The sequence below is a fragment of the Scyliorhinus canicula genome, chromosome 3 (assembly GCF_902713615.1).
Source record: "Scyliorhinus canicula chromosome 3, sScyCan1.1, whole genome shotgun sequence".
In the NCBI taxonomy this organism is placed as follows: Eukaryota; Metazoa; Chordata; class Chondrichthyes; order Carcharhiniformes; family Scyliorhinidae; genus Scyliorhinus; species Scyliorhinus canicula.
This window is the reverse complement of record NC_052148.1, coordinates 10979648-11003480: the sequence shown is the minus strand read 5'-3', so window position 1 is coordinate 11003480 and position 23833 is coordinate 10979648. Positions and strand designations below refer to the sequence as shown.

Genomic DNA, 23833 nt, shown 5'->3' with positions numbered 1-23833 from the left:
TCACCTGAAGACAGTGAGGATCCAAAGGTTTTTGTCAAGGCCTCAGCAATTTCCTCTCTAGCCTCCTTCAGTATTCTGGGTTAAATCCCATCAGGCCCTGGGGACTTATCTACCTTAATATTTTTCAAGACGCCCAACATCTTGTCTCAATGTGACCCAGGCTATCTACACACCCTTCTCCAGACTCAACATCCACCAATTCCTTCTCTTTGGTGAATACTGACGCAAAGTATTCATTTAGTACCTCGCCCGTTTCCTCTGGCTCCACACATAGATTCCCTCCCCTGTCCTTCAGTGAGCCAACCGTTTCCCTGGCTACCCTCTTGCTTTTTATGTACATGTAAAAAGCCTTGGGATTTTCCTTAACCCTATTTGCCAATGACTTTTCGTGACCCCTTCTAGCCCTCCTGACTCCTTGCTTAAGTTCCTTCCTACTTTCCTTATATTCCACACAGGCTTTGTCTGTTCCCAGCCTTCTAGCCCTGACAAATGCCTCCTTTTTCTTTTTGACGAGGCCTACAATATCTCTCGTTATCCAAGGTTCCCGAAATTTGCCGTATTTATCCTTCTTCCTCACAGGAACATGCCGGTCCTGAATTCCTTTCAACTGACACTCGAAAGCCTCCCACATGTCAGATGTTGATTTACCCCCAAACATCCGCCCCCAATCTAGGTTCTTCAGTTCCCACCTAATATTGTTATAATTAGCCTTCCCCCAATTTAGCACATTCACCCTAGGACCACTCTTATCCTTGTCCACCAGCACTTTAAAACTTACTGAATTGTGGTCACGGTTCCCGAAATACTGAAACTTCTACCACCTGGCCGGGCTCATTCCCCAATGCCAGGTCCAGTACAGCCCCTTCCCTAGTTGGACTATCTACATATTGTTTTAAGAAGCCCTCCTGGATGTTCCTTACAAACTCTGCCCCGTCCAGGCCCCTTGCACTAAGTGAGTCCCAGTCAATATTGGGGAAGTTGAAGTCTCCCATCACAACAACCCTGTTGTTTTTACTCCTTTCCAAAACCTGTCTACCAATCTGCTCCTCTGTCACCCGCTGGCTGTTGGGAGGCCTGTAGTAAACCCCCAACATTGTGACTGCACCCTTCTTATTCCTGATCTCTACCCATATAGCCTCGCTGCCCTCTGAGGTGTCCTCCCGCAGTACAGCTGTGATATTCTCCCTAACCAGTAGCGCAACTCCTCCACCCCTTTTACATCCCCCTCTATCCCGCCAGAAATATCTAAATCCTGGAACGTTTAGCTGCCAATCCTGTCCTTCCCTCAACCAGGTCTCTGTAATGGAAACAACAGCATAGTTCCAAGTACTAATCCAAGCTCTAAATTCATCTGCCTTACCTGTTATACTTCTTGCATCAAACCGTATGCACTTCAGGCCACCAGACCCACTGTTTTCAGCAACATCTCCCTGTCTGCTCTGCCTCAGAGCCATATTGGCCCAATTCCCTAGTTCTCCCTCAATGCTTTCACCTTCTGACCTATTGCTCCGGTACACCCCTGCCATACTAGTTTAAACCCTCCCATGTGACACTAGCAAACCTCGCTGCCAGGATATTTATGCCTCTCCAGTTTAGATGCAACCCGCCCTTCTTATACAGGTCACACCTGCCCCGGAAGAGCTCCCAGTGGTCCAGATAATGGAAACCCTCCCTCCTACACCAGCTGTTTAGCCACCTGTTTAGCTGCTCTATCTTCCTATTTCTGGCCTCACTGGCACATGGCACAGGGAGTAATCCCGAGATTATAACCCTAGAGGTTCTGTCTTTTAACTTTCTGCCTAGCTCCCTGAACTCCTGCTGCAGGACCTCATGCCCCTTCCTGCCTATGTCATTAGTACCAATATGTACAACGACCTCTGCCTGTTTGCCCTCCCCCTTCAGGATGCCCGCTGCCCGTTCAGAGACATCCTGGACCCTGGCACCAGGGAGGCAACATACCATCCTGGAGTCTCTTTCACATCCACAGAAGCGCTTATCTGTGCCCCTGACTATAGAGTCCCCTATCACTATTGCTCTGCTGCGCTTTGACCCTCCCTTCTGAACATCAGAGCCAGCCGTAGTGCCACTGCTCTGGCTGCTGCTGTTTTCCCCTGATAGGCTATCCCCCCGACAGTATGCAAAGGGGTACACCTGTTCGAGAGGGGGACAACCACAGAGGATTCCTGCACTGACTGCCTGCCCCTTCTCGTGGTCACCCATTTCTCTGCCTGCACCTTGGGTATGACCACATTTATATAACTGCTATCTATGACGCTGAGAACACAACCAGTTCAACCACTATCTTATTGATTGGTGGAGCAGGCTCGAAGGGCCAAAGTTCTGCTCCTGAGTTCAGTGTTCCCATGTTTTCCGGTGAATTCTCTGTTGCGGAACATTCACTTAGTTGAGCTTCTTTGGGTCCGATACCTCATTAGGAATTTGTGCTTACAGGAGAGAATAGGACAGAATTGGAGAAAATGGACAACATTCATACCTAACCAGTTGAGGATGACAAGAACGGTACTTATCTATCTATCTTTCTGCACAGAACATGGATGCTTAAAGCACATCCGAGACTGGCTCTTCCTGTACATAGCCTTGTATGCCTCGCAGCATTTGGATTCGCACTGCCTGTCGCCATCAGCCTCTTCCCACAGATATCAGAGGTCAGTGAATATAAACAATTTAGATTGAGAATTTTTTCTCAAAAACCATTCAGGTAGCTACCGTTCTTAACTTCCTTGGGATATGAACTTTGTTATGTGAATATATGGAGGGGGTTTATTCTGTATCTGACCTGTACTGTATCTATCCCGGAAATGATGGGACAGTGTAGAGGGAGCTTTACTCTGTATCTAACCCCGTGCTGTACCTGTCCTGGGAGTGTTTGATGGGACAGTGTAGAGGGAGCTTTACTCTGTATCTAACCCCGTGCTGTACCTGTCCTGGGAGAGTTTGATGGGACAGTGTAGAGGGAGCTTTACTCTGTATCTAACCCCGTGATGGGGACGGTGTAGAGGGAGCTTTACTCTGTATCTAACCCCGTGCTGTACCTGTCCTGGGAGTGTTTGATGGGGACGGTGTAGAGGGAGCTTTATTCTGTGTCTAACGTGTGCAGTACTTGGACTTTTGATGGGAGAGTGCAGAGGGAGCTTTACTCTGTATCTAACCCGTGAGGGTACTGTCCTGGGAGTTTTGATGGGGACAGTGTAGAGGGACCTTTACACTGTATCTAATCCGTGCTGTACCTGTCCTGGGAGTGTTTGATGGGGACAGTGTAGAGGGAGCTTTACTCTGTATCTAACCCCGTGCTGTCCCTGGGAGGGTTTGATGGGGACAGTGTAGAGGGAGCTTTACTCTGTATCTAACCCCGTGCTCTACCTCTCCTGGGAGTGTTTGATGGGGACGGTGTAGAGGGAGCTTACTCTGTATCTAACCCATGCTGTACCTGTCTGGGAGAGTTTGATGGGACGGTGTAGAGGGAGCTTTACTCTGTATCTAACCCCGTGCTGTACCTGTCCTGGGAGTGTTTGATGGGGCAGTGTAGAGGGAGCTTTACTCTGTATCTAACTCTGTGCTGTTCCTGCCCTGGGAATGTTCGATGGGACAGTGTAGAAAGGGTTTTTCAGTCCCCAGCCCAAGCTATAGCTGCCATCATAACACTGACAGTGTGATTTGAAAGACAGCTGACACCCGTGGAGCAATAACCCAGAATACAATAATGGAGAAATGCAAAGTTACTAAGATCACTGCTAATTAAGTATTACTATATCAGTAATCCAATGATAATATGTTGCCCTCCATGTAACAGGCATTTTATTACAATTAATCAGAACTGGTAATTAAACCTGTTTCACACTTCATCGCTCACAGAAAAGGCCAAGACTGCAGCAATGATGAAGTGGGACTTCCGAAAATCTGCCGAAAGTGTCACTGACCTTTTTTGTACCATTCCCCAAAGATCATTAAATTCTGTCCGCAAACCTTATTGAACAGGGGCTATTTAGCAGAGGGCTAAATCGTTGGCTTTGAAAGCAGACCAAGGCAGGCCAGCAGCACGGTTCAATTCCCGTAACAGCCTCCCCGAACAGGCACCGGAATGTGGCGACTAGGGGCTTTTCACAGTAACTTCATTTGAAGCCTACTCGTGACAATAAGCGATTTTCATTTCATTTCATTTACTGTATGGGCACATTCCTCTATTCCACCCACGGTTCCATTGCTGTCCGGTGAGCCTAGGCAGGCAGGTGTTTTCTGTGAGTTGGCTGTCTGATTCACATAGAAACCCTTTTTTACTTTTGATACCCTCCAAACTAAACTTTTGAAAATCCTCACTCATGCATTCCTTTTTGTCTGATATATGGTTGGATTTCTATTTTCATCACCTGTTTGTGATGTGTCAGACTAGCCTATGACAATTCCACGGGACCGTGATGTGCTCCGCCAGATGTCTCCAGATAGTGCAGACAGGGATTTCGCCAACCTGAATGACGATTCTCATTCCCGTTCAAATCCCTCCAAGGCCTCCCTCCTCCCTATCTCTGAAACTCCTTCAGGCCCTTTGACTCTTAGAGAAATGGGCATCTCCAACCGTGCTTCATCCAGCTGCGGCTGAAAACGTTACCTTTGTTACTCCTGGACTTGACCATTCTGGTTCCCTCCTGACTCTGCTGCCCATCAAGTCCCATTCACCATCATGCCTGCTGACCTGCAGGGGCACCCAGTCCAGCAAAGCTTAGAATTTTAAAGTTACATCCTTGTGTTCAACCCTTCCATGGCCCTGCTCTCTCCCTACCTCTGCAGCCCTCTCCAATCCTCGGGTCCTCCAAGCTCTCTGGTGTGCACCAACTCTGCCCTCAATTTTAATTGCTCCAGCATTGGCAGACATGCCTTTGGCTGCCAGGGCTCTAAGCTTCGATCCTCAACCACCCTGCCTCTCTACCTCTCTGTCCTCCTCCAAAACACTCCTTAAAATTACTCCTTTGGCCAAGCCTCTGGTCAGCTGCCCTGATGCCTCTTTATTTGGTTTGGTTCAAATTCTTCTGCTGATGATCCTTGCGAAGCACCTTGGAATGTTACAGATGCTATATAAATGCAAATTGTTGTTGCTACCATCCCCAACTGGGCACAGATCGGCTGCAGGAGATGACACAGCTAAACCCTCACAGCGTAGCACTGGTAAGGGCAGCACGGTAGCATTGGGGATAGCACAATTGCTTCACAGCTCCAGGGTCCCAGGTTCGATTCCGGCTTGGGTCACTGTCTGTGTGGAGTCTGCACATCCTCCCCGTGTGTGCGTGGGTTTCCTCCGGGTGCTCCGGTTTCCTCCCACAGTCCAAAGATGTGCAGGTTAGGTGGATTGGCCATGCTAAATTGCCCTTAGTGTCCAAAATTGCCCTTAGTGTTGGGTGGGGTTACTGGGTTATGGGGATAGGGTGGAGGTGAGGACCTTGGGTAGGGTGCTGTTTCCAAGAGCCGGTGCAGACTTGATGGGCCGAATGGCCTCCTTCTGCACTGTAAATTCTATAAACCTTGTCCATCCAGGATTTGCACAGTTCTCATGGTTGAGTGGATAAACTCCAAGCCGTGCAAACCATGGCCATTCATCAGTCATTAATGGGCCACTCGGGCGATGATGGGCTTACATGGCCTCATCATTTGATTACAGACACTGCTCTTTCTGAGTGTTTCGCTGCTCCAGAAACAACCAAAACGTAATGTCATCCCGTAGTCATGTCTTACCATTGTCCACATAGGCACCCAACCTTGGAGATATAAATGCAGGTTCCAACACCCAGGATCCAGGTAATCACTTGCAGCAGTTTGATGTTCAGGGCAGTTTATAGTCGCGAGACGGTCTCTTTGTTTTGTATGTGTGGTGGAGAGAGTTTGCAATAGGAGCAATAATGGGCTGGATTTTTGATCCCAAGACGGGTAGCTCGAGTTAGGAAATTTCCTAGCCCGATGCAAACTCATCAGGAAAAGGTGCCCCCCCCCCCCGAATACGTGATTTTCCCTCTGGAGGTTATGGGGCGAGATGGGATTGAGCCCACCGTGCATGGATGTAGATCGGAGGCATCCACAGGGCTGCCTAGTGCCGAGGTGAACGGTTTAAATAATCCGCCTCAATTCTCTGGGACTGTGTTTTGTTATTTTTATTTTGTTAAATAGTAGGCCCTCTAGCCATCACCCCTCACAGTCCTTCACCCTCCCACCCACTCCACGTACTCCATCCATTCTAACTTGTATTCCTTCACTCACCGCCATGGCCCCTGAACCCTCCATTACAAATCATCCCCCACCCCTTATCGCTCTTTATATCCTCGGTGCTAACTTAATTCTAACTCATGGCTCCACGCACTACCCTTTACTTTCATATCATCCATGCCAACTCACCCCATAGTCACCAAGGGCAGATCTCAGAAGCCATGTTGAGATGAAAGAAAACAAGATATAGGAACCTAGTACAACTGTGACGACCACAAACAAATACTCCCTTTTGTAAAAATGTTCATTCAAAACGTTAAAAAACTCTAAAATACTTTGTTCCTTATCAAAACAAACATTTGGATTTATAATCCCTCCTCAAAGTCAATTTATCCGTTAAAAACCTCTTTGAGCTGTCAATCAAGCTTTGAATTTACAACCTCTCCCCTCACTCCACATATTGTGACATTTATAGGTTTTTTGAGGGAGGCAGTGGCCAAGAGTTAATGTCACAGACTAGTCATCCAGCATCCAGGTATGCTTTGGGGACACAGATTCAAAACACACCACATCCGCTGGTAGATTTTAAACTTAGTTAACAAATCTGGAATTAAAATCTAGTCTTTGAAAAAGTGACCATGAAAACATTGCTGATTCTCATAAAAACCCCTCTGGTTCAGTAATGTACTTTTACTTGGTCTGGTCTCAGTATGACTCCAGACCCACAGAAACACGATTGTCTCTTACATACTCCCTGCAATGGCCAAGCAAGCCACTCAGTTATATTAAAAGTGCTACCAAGTCTACGAAAAGGAATGAAAGCGAAAGATCACCCGAGGCACCAGGAACAACAATGGCATACTCGGCCTTGTCAAACATGCTAACGTCTCTTCACCAACACTTGGAGGGTTCTGCCAAAGTTCGGAAAGTGCTCCCACAGGCTAGTCAAGAAACAGCATAAGATTGTGACACTCACAGAATCGTACCTTGCAGATAATGTCACAGACACTACCCCTCACCACCACTGGATATGTCCTATCCTACCGACAAGGCAGACCCATCAGCAATGACAGCACAGTGGTATACAGTCAGGAGGAAGTTGCCCTGGGAATTCTGAACATCACTTGATAGCACTGCTAATGATCCCAAGAAGTGCCGAATGGGTGATCCATCTCAGCTCTCCAGAGGTCCCAGCATCACAGATGTCAGTCTTCAGCCAATTCAATTCACTCCACGTGATATCAAGAAACGGCTGAAGACACTGGACACTGTTAAGGCCCTGACAATATCCTGGCAATAGTACTGAAGGCTTGTGCTGCAGAACTTGCCGCACCCCTAGCCAAGCTGTTCCAGTACAGCTGCAGTACTGGCATCTACCCGGCAATGTGGAAAATTGCTCAGGTGTGTCCTGTACACAAAAAGCAGGAGAAATCCAACTCGGCTAATTACCGCCCTATCAGTCTACTCTCCGTCATCAGTAAACTGATGGAAGGGATCATCAACAGTGCTATCAAACGGCACTTACTCAGCAATAACCTGCTCACTGATCCTTAGTGTGGGTTCCACAAGGGCCTCCCAGCTCCTGACCGCATTCCAGCCTTGGTTCAAATATCGACAAAAAAGCTGAACATCAGAGGTGAGGTGGAGTGACTGCCCTTGACATCAAGACAGCATATGACCAAGTGTGACAGAGGAGCCGAGCAAAAGTGGAACCCAGAGAAATAACAGGGAAAGCTCCCCACTGGTTTGAATCATGTATAGGACAAAGGAAGGTTGTTCTGGTTGTTGGATTATCCAATTATCCCAGTCCCAGGAGATCATTGCAGAAGTTCCTCAGAGTAGTGTCTTGGGGCCAACCACCTTCAGTTACTTCAGCAATCACTTTCACTCCATCATAAGAACAGACATGAGGATGGTTGCCGATGACTGCACAATGTTCAGCACCACTCACGACTCCTCAGGCGATGAAGCAGTCCTTGTCCAAATTCAGCAAGGCCTGGACAATATCCAGGCTTGGGGCTGACAAGTGGCAAGTTACATTCGTTCTACACAGGCCCCAGACAATGAGCATCTCCGACAAGAGAGAATCTAACCATCACCTATTGACATTCAATGGCATTCCACAGCAGATGGAAGATGATGCTGATGGAAACTGAATTTGGCAAGCCATATAAATACTGTGGCTACCAGAGCAGGTCAGAGGCATGGAATTTTGCAGAGAGTAGCCCATCTCCTGAGTTCCCAAAGTCTGTCCACCATCTACAACGCACAAGTCAGGGTTTTGATGAAATACTCTGCTGGATGAATACAGCTCCAACGACACTCAAGAAGCTCAACACCGCCAAGGACAAAGCAGCCAGCTTCCCATCCACCACTATCAGCATCCACTCCCTCCATCACCAATATACAATGGCAGCAGTGTGTACCGTCTGCAAAATGCAATTCAGCAAGTCACCAAGGGCTCCTTTGACAGCAGCTTCCAAACAGGCAACCTCTACCATCTAAAAGGTCAAGGGCAGCAGATGCATGGAAATACCACACCAGCAAGTTCCCATCCAAGCCACACAGCATCCTGACTTCCACCTTCACAAGGGCAATTACAGATGGGCAATTAATGCTGGCCTAGCCAGTGATGCCCACAGGCTGTGAAAATAATATATTGTAAAAAAAATTACGGAAAGCAGCCAAGCATTAATAATGCTATAATGATAGCACTTAGGGTTATGTCAACAAACAGCGAATGAAACTGCTAGAACTACGTTTTTACAACTCTCACTCTTGCAGGCAGTTTTCTTCTCATTTTTTAAAAGGCTGGCCATTTAAATACTTTGACAGCTTGACTATTCTACAGACCTTATCTGCACTTCTCAAAAGATTTGAATCTCCCACACCGTCAGATAAGGCTCTGGCTCCAGTGAAAATGGAGTCTGTTTGAACTCAACTGAGTTCCGGTTTCCCACATGTGGGAGCTGCACCCTTCCCTGGTGAAATTAGGATCTGTCGGGAACTCTTGATCCGGGTTGTACCACCAATTTTAAAGGTTCCTGGAGTCTCCACAATGCCACAAAAATCAAACCCAGTGTCTGTGTGTTGAATGTTTGGCGAGGGGAGGGTTTGTGATGGGGAGATGTTGCATTTTTGTTTCATTAATTTGACAATGTAGTTTACAGATAATTGTATTTTTTCCGATGTTCTCTTTTTACTTGTTGGTGATGCGGGCTCATTCTGGACTTTTATGGGTCAGGGTTTAGAGAATCCCAAAGTGTATCATGAAGTTCACCTGACCCACAACTTTTAACAGATTGTGGTATGGGGAGCACACAGTTTACTCTACCGGTTATGATACAGCAGAAATGGACCAGTATTTTTAAAAAAATAAACAATGTTTATTCTATGAACTCAAGTTAACCTTTCTAAAACAAAGTGAACATCTTAGCAACCAGTAAATCAAATACACCCCCCAAAGAATACAACACTAAGTAATCTGTATGCTGTTCTTTTAACACCCAGAAGACTTAACAAACCTTTAAACAGAAGCACATCAGAGTTTACATTCACTACTGAAAACATTGATAATTCTTCTGAATTCACCAAATGATCAAGAAATAGTCCTTCATGGCAGAGATCAACAGTACAGCTGCTTTGTCTGACTTCAGCTGCAACACACTGAAAAACGAAACCAAAAAGACACAGACACACCCAAGCTTTTCTCAAAGTGAAACTAAAAAGCAGAACCGGAGCCCAGCTCCACCCACACTCTGACATCACTGCAGTAACATGAGCAGCCAAACATTTCTTAAAGTGACATTCTCATGACAGGACGTCTGATTCATGAGTGGCAGCATTCCTCAAACGAGGACATCAGCAGAAAGTGCCACACACCTGTTCAATTGCAGGTGCATCATAGCCAAATCTAATCCTGGATTTAAAAGATATCAAAACATGCATTCCTTCAGCGGCCAATAATTAAAATCATGGCGCACTGTTAATTATTCTCCATTTAACCCAAGATGCCGAGGCCATTTCAGGCACCTGACTGCTCCTGAGCTAAGACCATCCGATTAACATGTGCCATCCTTTCAATCCAAACTTCAAAACCCTATTAAAGAAGCTGTCCCCTTATCAGATGCGTATTTGGTAAATCCACTTTGTTTGTTCAATTACCTACTTATAACTTTACAGCATTTCTGTAAAGCAGGATGTCAAATGCGTAACTGCACAGATCCTCTATTTATTCAGAAGAATAAGAGTCAGTCACTGAGAAACCATATGAGGTTCCTGTTTGTTCAGCTGGGTTATGGTTACACCGTGTGTATCTCCAAGGACTTCCTGTTTATTCAGCAGAGTAAGGGTCACTCACGGTGTAACCATGTGGAATTTGGTTAATTCAGCCAGATTATTGGCTCAGCAGCCCAGGGAGCTCTTCTTTATTCAGCAGGAAAAGAGTTGCATACTCCCTATGTACCTGCCTGAGATGATATGGCATACGATAGAGCTGTGTTTCTCAAACTTTTTTTCCCTGGACCCACTTTTACCAACCGGCTAGCCGATGCGACCCATGCTGGCCGACCTTTGCAACCCATGCTGGCCGATTTTTACGACCCACACCGGCTGACCTTTGCAACACTCCATCTCCATTTACCTTTAATGCGACAGGTGAGCCTGCTTAGATCTCACAATCTCACTTGCCTTGTCATTCAATGTTAAATTTCATCTAAAGACCTCAGCTGGCGTTTAAGTTCTCGCTGCATCCTTTAAAAAAAAATCAAGAGGTTTGTTCGCGAACTCGCCATGCTTTGCAGTCAAATGCCTTTGAAGTTTTGAGGGTTTTAAACTTCCATTACTACCAGTACTTCCCTGCATATAACACACATGGGCTTTGGCACAATTAACAAAGCCACACTTCAAGGAATCATCTATACACTGCCTTGTTCCCAATTTCAGTTTTTTCTTTGTCTAAAACGATCCATCTTCAGTTCTTCACAGTCCTGTTGCCTTGCTTGCTCACAGCTGAGAAATGGAGGAATCCCTCCTCTGTTCCTTTGCGCTGAAAGCACAGACGTACAGGGTGCGTGATGTCAGTGTACGTGCCGGGCGCATGACCTGCTCTCTGCTGCCACTTCTGGCTGGAGGACTGCATCGTACTATTTAAAAAAACAGCCATGGTTAGCATTCTAAATTTAAAAATTAGTTGCGAGAGTTGGGCCCTTCTGTGATCAGGAACGTCGTGATCAATCGCTCCGCAACCCTCCTGACACCGGCCCGTGACCACACGCGGTTTGAAATATGGAGGGATCTTTTTGTAATATTTTCTTTCATGGGATATGGGCAACGCTGGCTTGGCCAGATTTATTGCCCATTTTCAAATACCCGTTCTCTCTCCATAGATGCTGTCAGACCTGCTGAGATTGTCTGGTATTGTCTGATTTTGTTCCTGAACTGCTGTAGTCCATGTGGTGTGGCACACACACATTGGTGTTAGGGAGGGAGTTCCTGAATTTTACCCAGCCACAGTGAAGGAACGGCGATATATTTCCAAGTCAGGCCGGTTTGTGTTCTAGAGGAGAACGTGCAGGTTGTGGTGCTCCCATGCAATTGCTGCCTTTGTCCTTCTGGGCAGCAGGGTAGCACAGTGGTTAGCACAGTTGCTTCACAGCTCCAGGGTCCCAGGTTCGATTCCCGGCTTGGGTCACTGTCTCTGCAGAGTCTGCACGTTCTCCCCGTGTCTGCGTGGGTTTCCTCCGGGTGCTCCGGTTTCCACCCACAGTCCAAAGATGTGCAGGTGGATTGGCCATGATAAATTGCCCTTAGGTTGGGTGGTGTTACTGGTTTACAGGGATAGGGCGGAGGTGTGGACTTAAGTGGGATGCTCTTTCCAAGAGCCGGTGCAGACTTGATGGGCCGAATGGCTTCCTTTGCATTGTAAATTCTATGATGATTCTAGATGATAGAGGTCTTGAGTTTGGAAGCTTCTATTGAAGGATCAGTGGTGAGTTGTTGCAGTGCATCTTGTACGTGGTACACACGGCTGCTACTGTATGTTAGTGCTGGAGGAAATGAATGTCGAAGGTGGTGGATGGGGTGTCAGTCAAGTGGCAGCTTTTTCCTGGGTTGTGTCGAGCTTCTTGAGTGTTGTTCGAGTTCCACTTACCCAGACAAATGGAGACTATTCCATCACAATGTAAGTTATGCTGTCTAAATGGGTGAAAAGACTTGAGGAGTTGGAGGTGAGTTTTCTCTGCAGAGTTCCCAGCCTCTGACCTGCTCCTATAGCCACAGTATTTATATGGCTGGTGCAGTGCAGTTTCTGGTCAATGGTAACCCCAGGATATTAATAGTGAGGACTTCAAAGGGGAATACAAAGGGGAGTTTGTTGGATTTTTCTCTTCTTGGAGGTGGTCATTGCTGACCACTTGTGTGGTGCGAATGTTACTTGTCATTTATAAGTCCATACCTGAATGGTGTCCAGGTCATTGATGAAGCAGCTGAAGCATATGAAGCAGTTGTCAAGGGGATATGGTTGGATTCTCTCTTGTTGGAGATGCTCATTGCCTGGCACTCATGTGGCGCGAAGGCCGACATGTGACTCCAGACCAGATGCGGATGACCAATTTCCTTCCCTGAAGGACATTAGTGAACCAGATGGGTATTTATGATAATTGATGAACTTCATAGTCCCCCTTTAATGTGATGACAGATTTATAAATTGAATTCAAGTTCCACCAGCTACTATGGTGGGATTTTATTTATTTTTTTACTTTTTTAAATTTAGATTAGACAATTCATTTTTTTCCAATTAAGGGGCAATTTAGCGTGGCCAATCCACCAAGCCTGCACATCTTTGGGTTGTGGGGATGAGACTCACACGAGGAGAATGTGCAAACTCCACACGGACAGTGACCCAGAGCCGGGATTGAACCTGGGACCTCAGCGCCGTGAGGCAGCAATGCTACTCGCTGTGCCACCGTGCTGCCCGGTAGGATTTGAATCCATGTTTGCAAGCATTAGCCTGGATCTCTGGATTGCTAGTCCAGCAAACTTAACACTAGACCACCACTGAAGAGGGAGCATTACTCTGTATCTAACCCCGTGCTGTACCTGTCCTGGGAGTGTTTGATGGGGACAGTGCAGAGGGAGCTTTACTCTGTATCTAACCCCGTGCTCTACCTGTCCTGGGAGTGTTTGATGGGGACAGTGCAGAGGGAGCTTTACTCTGTATCTAAACCCGTGCTGTACCTGTCCTGGGAGTGTTTGATGGGGACAGTGTAGAGGGAGCTTTACTCTGTATCTAACCCTGTGCTGTACCTGTCCTGGAAGTGTTTGATGGGGACAGTGTAGAGGGAGCTTTATTCTGTATCCAACCCTGTGCTACATCCGTCCTGGGAGTGTTTGATGGGGACAGTGTAGAGGGAGCTTTACTCTGTATCTAACCCCGTACTGTACCTGTCCTGGGAGTGTTTGATGGGGACAGTGTAGAGGGAGCTTTACTCTGTATCTAACCCCGTGCTGTACATGACGTGGGAGTGTTTGATTGATATTGGTTGCTCAAAATGAAATTGTCACGACTAATAGTCCTCATTTTGAAGAACGTAATATTCAGGCAAAGGAAATATTGAACTTAAGTTTCACACTGCTGCCCTCTCAGAAATTTGTCTCGAGATTCTGCTGTATTTCTTTACTTTTTAAAAGTTCACACAAGATATGCAGTTGAAAAAAAAAATCCATTTGGTGGTTGAAGCTGTTTGTACCTGGAACAGCTGTTCCAGAGAAAAAACAGCAACCAACAGCATTCACAGGCCCAGTGAGTGCTTCCTGATGAAGAGACACTTCAGAACACTGTTTATTTACCCTTTGGCCTTTCCTTCACGCCCAGACACTACCCACAGGGTAAACCGAACATTTGCCAAGTAAGACTTTGACAAGCAGGAAATTGCAGCAGTCGCTGCGTTCTCAAATGAAGGACCCGTAAAATAAAGGCACAGCTCTTTAGCAGCGCACCTTTTAAAGTATTATTTGTCTTTGGTGGGATGTTGCCAGCCCTGCCGGGGCGGGGGAGGGGGGGGGGGGGGCAGCGGCGACAGAGGGAGAGGAGAAGAAAGAGGACTGGGAGGGTGGTGGTGATATGGAGGCAGGGAGAACGATCATCATCACTGCTGAGTTTGGGAAAGGTAACGTACCAAGTGACCACACTCCTCAAAGGTGCCTCAAAGTATGACAAAGGGAACTGTAGCAAAACAAACCAGAAATTCTAGTTTGCTGAATCCTCATGTTTTTTTTTAAATTCCATTTATTCTGGGATATGGGCTTTGCTGGCAAGGGCAAGCCCATCTCTAATTGCCCTTGAAAAGGGCTTGAAAAGAAACACTGCAGCCTCCCTGGTGAAGGTCGACCCTCAGCGCTGTGAGTAGCAGCATTCTAATCCACCAAAAGTGAACAAACAGCAAAATTAGCCCAAGACAGGATGGTGTTTGATGCACAGAGGGGAACTTTCAGGCCGTGCTGTTCCCGCCTTGTCCTTCTTGGTGGTAGAGGCCGCCGGTTTTGGAGAATGTGACATGGTGTCAAACCGGTCGCCAGAGCAACTCGCAACCCGATCGTTATTTTTTTTCCACTGCACATTTAATCCTCTCTTGAACTCTTGCGAGTCCTGCAGAGACCAGCCACCCTCCTGTACCTTGTCCAACTGGCTTCCTTTCTGTGCTGCCAACCAGTGAGCAGTGACATCTGTATTTATTGTGGCGTAATGATAGTCTTGTGCTTGTGTCACTGACCACAGAATGTGAGTTCAAAGCCCCTGATATCAGTCTGAGACTTTGCATTCAATTTAGAAATCTGGAAATAAAAGAGCTTGGCAGTAAAAGTCACCACCAAGCTGTAGGATTGTTTTAAAAACACAACAGGTTCACAATTTCCTTTTAGGGAAGGGAACCTATCGTACCTGCTCTGCCCTGTGTGTAACTTCAGTTCCACACCATTATCGTTGGCCCTGAAGTTATACTGCTAAATGGGATAGAATAAGAACAGATCTGACAACTCAAAACTAAGGCATCCATGTGGTCCTGGTGCCCTCTGCAGCAGCTAAATTGTAACTAATGCCATTGACATACCCCGACTCCTCCACCACCTTCATGCCAAATCACCAACTCTGGTTTAATGAGGAGTGGGAAAAAAGTATGCCAGTAGCAGCAGCAAAAAAAAATACACGTTAAAATATGGTGCCAATCTTGGGAAGACACTGCACAAGATGACAGACTAGCAAAGAGCAGCGCAAGTCAAGCAGGACTTTAACTGATCCTGTACCCAACAAAACATGTTTAAAGTCTGTGTCTTGCCACACCCAGTTGTGAATGCTGATGAACAATTGAGCAACATTCCGTGGTGAGGTTCCATAACCATTCCCATTCTCAGTCATGGCAGTGAATATTACTCGGAGGCTGAAGGGGGATTTGCTTTTATTTGGCAGCCCTGCACCTCAGATGCAGGTTTAACAAAAAATGTAAACCGCCTTCCTGCAGGTGTGTATGTGGTGGTTAGAATAAACACGACTGGCATCTTTTTATTACACCTCACCAGACCTCAAAGAGGTCAAAGGGAAGCTTGATGCCTGCCAGGAAGGGATCCCAATTCGATCCCAAGACCAGGGACCAGCAGAAGACCCAGCACATTGTGCAAGAAATTATCTGGTTACCAAAGGGTGCTCAGGCTGGCCAATTTTATTATGATTTAATTTTGACATTCGTTCTCAGGACGTAGATGTCACTGGCTAGACCAGCATATATTCCCCATCCTTAATTGCCCCCGAGAAGGTGGTGGTGCGCTGCCCTTTTACATGGTGCAGCCTTTGTGGTGAAAGTGTTCCCACAGTGCTGTTAGGGTCCTGACCCAGAGATGATGAAGTAATATACGTTTAAGTCAGGAAGGGATATGACCCGCAGAGAAATTTGAAGATGGCGGTGTACGCATCCATCTGCTGCTTTGGTACTCTTAGATGATAGGGGTTGAGGGTTTGGAATGTACTATCGAAGCTTTGGCTAGTTGCTGTAGTTCATCTTGTAGATGGTACGTGCTGCAGCCAGTCATCGGGGGAGTAAACATTGGATGCGGACACCTGGTCAAGTGGGCCTGAGTGCCGTTGAGTTTTTTGAGTGTTAAAGGTGCTGCACCTATCGAGCTGACTTATGGAATGGAAGTCTTTCTGCTGGTTTTAATTGCATATGATGTGCTATTGGGGCAACTACAGGGGAAACCTTTGTGAGATTGGTGATTGGGGCCCTAGTTTTGGGAGTGTAGCAAAAGGATCAATGTTAAGGCAGCTATCTCATTAGCAGAATAAGGGGAGCTTTACTTTCCAGCATATATTGACCAAAAGCATGCTCCCAATGAGAGAGTCCCCTTTGTAAGAATCAGAACTGAGAAAAAACATTTATTAGCGCTGGTTCAGCGATCCACATTCCCTTCATTTCCAACCAGCACCAACACAAGTTTCCCTTTCATACTGCTGACTTGCACAGCCCCTTCACACCAGCACCAAAGAGGCTCACTAGCCAGAATGGTAAAGGTATATTCACAACACCGGAAGCACAAGGTTTAAGTGCACAGAGTTGTTCCGGAGCTGCCAGTCTCCAAATGCATCACGCAGTATCAATGGTGCAATCCAAAAGCAAGACACTGGGTTATACTGTCACTAGAAGCATGTATACAGTATAAACAGGTTATTAGATCCATTCACCCACAATTATAACCTTGATCGACAATTACTGAGAATGAGTTATTCACTTAGCATAAATCAGCGGTGCTAATTTTTTCGGGGGGGGGGGAATTTTCTTTTCTTGTATTTTTTTTCCTGTAATACAGGCTAGGTGATGAACAAATGGTGCTTTGGTCCCAGCTGGGGTTGGTGTAGGAAGCCAGCTAGGACCTGTGGAGCTGGAGGCATTGTCAAGCTTCGGAGCGAGAGACACCGCTGATAGGGAAGCAGATGCCTTGTTTGTCGCTGCTAATCACTTCTCTCCCCTCATCGGGAAAGGTGTGAAGAGGAATGTGCAGGGGTATTGCTGGAGTTGGCACAGAGCCAGTTCCCTAATGATGCCTTAGGGGCTGGACAGAGCACAGCTGAACTGCAGAGACGGAGATTGAAGTATATCAAAAGAAAATTCTGCAGAAAGCTCAATGCTTGTTGTTTATTCAAATTCCCATCGTTAATTCTTTGCTCATTTTTCATGAAAAGGGAAAACTGTTTTGTGCTTCATTCAGGGAGTATTCTGTAATCGTACTTGAGGTTTTGGTCCGCTGGTGTGATTTTATTCTGCCACTCCGGTGCTCTGGTCTAACCAAGGGTCAGTTTGGCTCAGCGGTAGCACTGGCCTGAGAGTTAGCGGGTCGTCAGTTCAGGCTCCATTCCAGGGGCTGTCGTTCCAGTGTAGCACTGAGGGAGGGCTGCATTGTCAGTATCGCCATCCTTTGCAGATAGTTCGGGTGGTTGTCAAAGACCCCATGCCAATGCTCAAGGAAGGGCAGGGGGGTTGTCCAGGTGTCCTGCCCAATGTTTCTTCCTCACCCTAAACCGCTGGAAAGCTATTTGTTGGCCATTCATCCTGGAGTTTTGCGGGATCTTACTGTGCACAAAGGGGCTGCTGCATTTAATCAACATAACATAAATGGCTGTGCATAACATTTTGTGACGCTTTTGAAAGACACTCCTGAGGAGCATCATTATTGTAGAAGTTTTTTAAAAATAGTTTCAGTGCCATGTTAGAAAGATCATGTCCATAATTTCACTGTAAATTACATAATAATCTTTATTATTGTCACAAGTAGGCTTCACTGCAATGAAGTTACTGTGAAAAGCCTCTAGTCGCCACATTCCGGCGCCTGCTCGGATACGCAGAGGGAGAATTCAGAATGTCCAATTCACCTGACAAGCACGTCTTTCGGGGCTTGTGGGAGGAAACCGGAGCACCCGGAGGAAGCCCACGCAGACACGGGGAGAACGTGCAGACTCTGCACAGTCACCCAAGCCAGGAATCGAACCTGGGACCCTAGTGCTGCGAAGCAACAGTGCTAACCACTGTGCTTCCATGCCGCCCCTTGCTCTTACGTATAAATATTGGAGCACAGGAAATTTCAGAAGTGCCAGCAGCCCTGTCTTGGGAACAGGAATAAGCCATTCAGCCCTTCCAGACTGTTCTCTTTGATCAGTTAAACTCAACTTCATTTCCCTGTCTTTGATCCCTCACCGAATAAAAATCTAGCAGTCTCAGAGTTGAAAGTTTCACTTGACCCCCAACAAGCACGGCCTTCTGAGGGAGGGAGTTCCAGATTTCCACTTCCCTTTACCTGAAAAAGTGCTTCCTGGTTTCATCCTGAAAGCCTGCTGCAATCTTTCAAATGTGCCCCCTTATTCTGAATTCCCCCCCCGGCTGTGGAAATTGTTTATCTGTATTTACATGCCAAACCCTTTTGTTATTTGAAAGACCTCAACCTTCAAAACGGAAGGGAATGCAAAGCTACGTTTATTCAACCCGTCCTCAGAATTTAACTCCTTAGGTCTTGGTCTAATTCTTGGTGAATCTGTGCTGTATTCCGTCCAAGGCCAGTAAATCCTTCCTGAGATCGATAACGAAACTTCAGCACCCGAGAGAATCATTTGCCGTGTTTTTCGGACTCTGATGACCCTAGTCTGTTGGCAAGATTTCGGATGGCAAGCGAAACGAGGCAAGCGGGAGAGGCCAGAAACAAGATCCCTCCAGGCGCAAAACAGTTTGCAATGCCACCGGCCCGCTCCCACAGGCAATATTGGGATTGCGCCGTAGCGTGCCGAGAAACCAATTATCACCACTTAAACCCCATTTCCATACAATTAACGAGAGCCATCCCATATCCAACATTCTCTCGTTACTCACCGGCCTCCCTCAGCAAATGGTCACGCTGGCGCCAATTAGTACACTTTGTGAAAAACCTGGCGGAAAGGCTTCTGTGGGGAGCCGTGGAGGTGAGTAACCATTTTTGCTCGCAGGCAAAGAGCTTGGGGGTACTGAGCTTGCTGCCCTGTGCCTGGCGGTGGGGGGGGGGGGGGACCCTCGGCTGGAGGTGGGTGATCCTCCGCAGCGGTGGGTGGCAACCAGGGGGACAAATGCACATGGCACCACCGTGCCAACCGCTGGAGAAACAACGTAGATCAGTGGAGACGGGGATGGTGGGTGACCGAGGACTTTGTGCAAAATAGGAAAAAGGCCAGGTAGGATAAAGAGTTTTCGATGATCTCATGTCTATGGAGAGCACAAGGTGGGTGTCAGGCCAGGAGAGCTCAGGAATAGTTGGAACTTGAAGGTATAAATGTTTGGATAAGAGTTTCAGCAGCAGGTGAGCTGACGAAAGGGTGATGTTATGGAAAAGTATGCAGGGGTTAATCACCCACACCATTACACTGAGATCCCAGCTTCTGATAGCTATCCAGCGACCCACTACTGCGGTGTGAGGATGACAGGACCATCTCCCCAAGCTGTCTAAGAACTAAGTAATTCAGTGCGAAGAGTTAGTTATCAACTGGAGTTCAATGGTCGCACGCTGCATCAGACCTCAGCTCAGAATCCGTGCTGACACCCCAACAGTACAAAGGGGATGCTGCGCTGTCAGAGGTACCATCTTTAGATGAAACCGAAGCCACATCTCCCTTCTCAGATGAATGTTAAATCCTATGGCACTATTTGGCAGAAGTGCAGGCGCGATGTCTGGGCCAAAACCAACTATAGGTAAACTGGTCACTTTGGGGGACTTTGCTGCGTGCAAATGGGCTGCAGTGTGCCCTGCGTTACAGCAGGGGCTACACTTCAAAAGTACTTCAATAACATAGAATTTACAGCACAGAATCAGGCCATTTGGCCCAGCTCCATATGGGCCTCTTCCCACCCATCTTCATTTCACCCTATCAGCAGAGCCCCATTCCTTTCTCTGCTGTGTACTTACCCCAGCTCTCCTTCAAACAAACCCCTGAGGTTGTGAAAGGCACTATACAAATGCAAGTTTTTTTTTTCTTCACAAGTGAGGAATGGGTTGTTGGGTGAGGCAGCTGAGAATACTTGGCATCAGTGGAACTGTACCCCAGCAAGGAGCCAACGCCTTCTGGAGGGAAGGAAAGAAGATCTGTAAAAAAAAAAACCCAAATCCGTCACCAAGCCAGATCCAGGCGCAAAGCAATCGGTTTTGTTTCTTTTATTCAGTTTGTTTGCAGCACTGTGCAAGCCGTCAGCCCAGCAGTGAGCAGACAGTGCATTAAAGGTTAATCAAGTCAGTACCTAATGACTCACAAAAAAACGAGAGCCGTTTCAGCACTACAACAGCTATTGCTCCGCAGGTGTCTGTCCTCACGACAGCTAGTGAGAGCATCTTCGTGCAAGTTAATATCAATGTGCCCAGAAAGCAAGTCGGAGCCTTTCTCCAAATTCTCCTGCTGTTGCACAAGGCTGCCTCTCAGTGCAATGCTACTCGCATACAATACAAAGAAAATAGTCACTGATCTGGGGAAAAGTAAGGACTGCGCCCCTTGTACATCGCCGGACGTGACCAACATTTTGGCAGGGTGAAGAGAATTATCAACTACTTTTCCTCCAACGTGCTTTCCTCACCTCTTGAAAATTGGCTATAGTGCAAAAAGGTGGAATTGAGGTAGAAAATCAGCCACGATCTGACTGAATTGAAGGGCCCCCCTACCCCTATTTCTTATCGACACAGAAACTGGTATACCAGGAAATCCGCAAAAGCCAAGGTCAGAACAGGTATGACCCAGCGAAACCCTCTGCGCCCTCTGATCAGAGCCCATCTCTCTCTCTCATACCCTCAGCCTTCCGTCTCAACCCATCCCTCTAACACTCTACGACAAAAGCAATACTGTGGATGGTGGAAATCAGAAATACGAACAGAAAATGCTGGAGACGCTCAGCAGGTCGGGCAACATCTGTGGAGGGAGAAACAGAGTTGCCTCCCTGATGCTGGGGGCCAAGGAAGTCTCTGAGTGGCTGCAGAACACCAGAAAGGGAGGGGAGTGGTAAACAGAGAGCTGTCATGGTCTACATTGATATAAATGACATAGGCAGGAAGAAAGGTGTGATCCTGCAGTCAGAATTTTGGGAGCCAGGAAGGAAATGAGAAAGCAAAACCTCAAAGTAGTCATCTCTGTATTACTATCTGTGCCACATACACGGGTAAAGCATGTGAATGCGTGGCACAGGAAGGAGGATTTTACATTCTTATGACATTTGTCCTGGCTCTGGGGGAGTTAGGACCTGTCCAGGCTGGACTGGCTGCACCTAAATTGAGCCAGGACTGAGTTTCTTTGCTGCAGGATGCTTTGCTCGTGCTATTGAGGATCGTTTAAACTAACTTGGGACGTGTGTGGGAGCCAGGAGGTAATATCAGGTGATGGAGGAGCACAGCACATATGTGCAAAATACAAGGCTGAGGTATTCGCAGCAATCTTCAGCCCGAAGTGCCGAGTGTGTGACCACTCTATGTCGGGAATCACGTTTGCATTTCACGAATGGCAACGCAGCAGAATTACCTTCCCCCTCCAAATTAAGCGCCCGGCCAGCGAGAATTTAGAACACTCTATTTCCTGACTGTATATAGCTGGTGTACATCCAGCAAGCTTCACTTAATCAACGGCTTTGATGTCCGTAGGTGTTATTTTCTCCTTCTTGACGCCCACGCATAACTTCACCCGAGTGCTGCACCAAGGCTAGCCAAGGGAGGCAGGTAAAGGCTGGAGATTGGGGGGAGAGAGTGGAGTGAAGCTGGACAGGGGAGGTAAGCTTATGGGGAAAGGTAGGAAATAGTGTCCAAGGAAGAGTAGGAGAATTATCTTTCAGGGCAGGGTTGCTTTCTCTATAGGGTCTCTGGGGTTTCTCTATAGGGTCTCTGGGGTCTCTGAGACTGCAGAAAAGTGTCCGCGTGAAGCTTCTTGCAAATGGCTCTCATCACCCTGGCCAAAGAGCAATGTCTCCATATGTATTCATGTATGAAGAGAAGGAACCCCCATCTCCGGACCTCCAGAATGTCCTTTACCTGAAGGGTAATTTGCCTGTTAGCTTTGAAATGGAGGGAATCCTGTATAGGATATGCTCACTAAATGTATTACAGAGACGTTGATAATGCAGGCTGCAGGCAATCCTGCCATGGTAACGGTTCTCATCCAGATAAGGAGGAGGGCCTGTCTCTGTTTGGCACAGTGTCTGAGCAGCTAGAGGCAGTGGGGCCTGTATAAGGTCAAGAAGCTGGTGAAGATGGAACACTGAAAGAGCGAGCATTGGCCTGCCAATGGGTATCTCACAGGCGCTGCTTCTATCTAAAGATGAGTGAAAGACAAATGTCTGAGATGTCCTTGTATGTCTGGGAGCTTTCCCAGTACCAGCTGCAGCACCCAGGACTCGAGGACCACTGCAGAGCTCCTGGCCTTCAATGAGTTAATGTGTTTCCAGATGCCCTTCAAATGTGATGCCAGGAACTTCAACCCCATGAGGTAATGAAGAGACGGGCAACTTCCTGTCCGCCCCACTATGAGATTCACTGGGCTCCACGCAGAGTTGAAAAGTAGACGATCATATGTGTTCAGCTGCAGGAATCACGATCATACGTGTTCAGCCGCAGGAATCACGATCATATGTGTTCAGCCGCAGGAAACACGATCATACGTGTTCAGCCGCAGGAATCACGATCATACGTGTTGCAGGAATCATGCTGACTTTCCCAGCACCACCGGACCTAGATTCCAGAATGGAAAATTCGGCCAAGGGTGAATGTGCATGTACATGAATTCACGGAGTGTGGTAAATAAGATTGGTGAGTTTCAGTTGCCATGTGGAAGTATGATGATGTGCCTGTAACAAAGACCTGGTTCACAGAAGGATGGGACCAGGTGTTAAATATTCGTGGATACACAGTGTCTTGCAAAAGTAAGAAAGGAAGAAAAAGGACCTTGATTACAAAGAGTATTGCAGTTCTGGAGAAAGAGGATGTCCCAGAGGGGTCAAGGACAGAATCTATTTGGCTGGAGCTAAGGACGAAAGAAGGTGAATTGCATTGCTCAGTGTAGGTACCAACTGGTGGAAAGGATGTAGAGGATGTCACAACCCCCTGGGCAAGAGCACAGTCAATTCCAGCCCCACTTGACCTGGAGTCACAACACTAGTGAAATTAGTGACGATCTTTCAGGAATCACTGGAGGCAGGAAGGGTCCCAGAGGACTGGAAAGTGGCGAATGTAACACCGCTGTTTAAGGAGGGAGGGAGGCAGAGGATGAGAAATTATAGGCCGGTTAGCCTGACTTCGGTCATGGGAAAGATTTTAGAGTCTGTTACTAAAGATGAGATCGCAAAGCACTTGGAAGTGCATGGTAAAATAGGACTGAGTCAGCACGGCTTTGTCAAAGGGAGGTCGTGTCTGACAAATCTGTGAGATTTATTTGAGGAGATAACAAGCAAGTTAGACAAAGGAGAACCAGTGGACGTGATTTATTTAGATTTCCAGAAGGCCTTTGACGCAGTGCCGCATTGGAGACTGTTCAATAAGCTAAGAGCCCATGGTGTTCAGGGTAAGATCCTGGCATGGATAGAGGATTGGCTGACTGGCAGAA

At 47.1% G+C, this 23833-nt stretch overlaps 1 protein-coding gene across 3 annotated transcripts in view; it reads left to right on the top strand.

The window, feature by feature from the left end:
• LOC119963817 (sideroflexin-5-like) overlaps positions 1-23833 on the top strand; it is a 277217-nt gene that overhangs the window by 190559 nt on the left and 62825 nt on the right. For 2 of the 3 annotated variants that reach the window (XM_038793125.1, XM_038793124.1), the window contains exon 13: positions 2549-2666. The exons of the other annotated variant lie outside the window; for it this stretch is intronic. In XM_038793125.1, coding sequence (XP_038649053.1) covers positions 2549-2666 — 118 coding nt within the window. The remainder of the gene's footprint in view (positions 1-2548; positions 2667-23833) is intronic. 3 annotated transcript variants of the gene reach the window in all.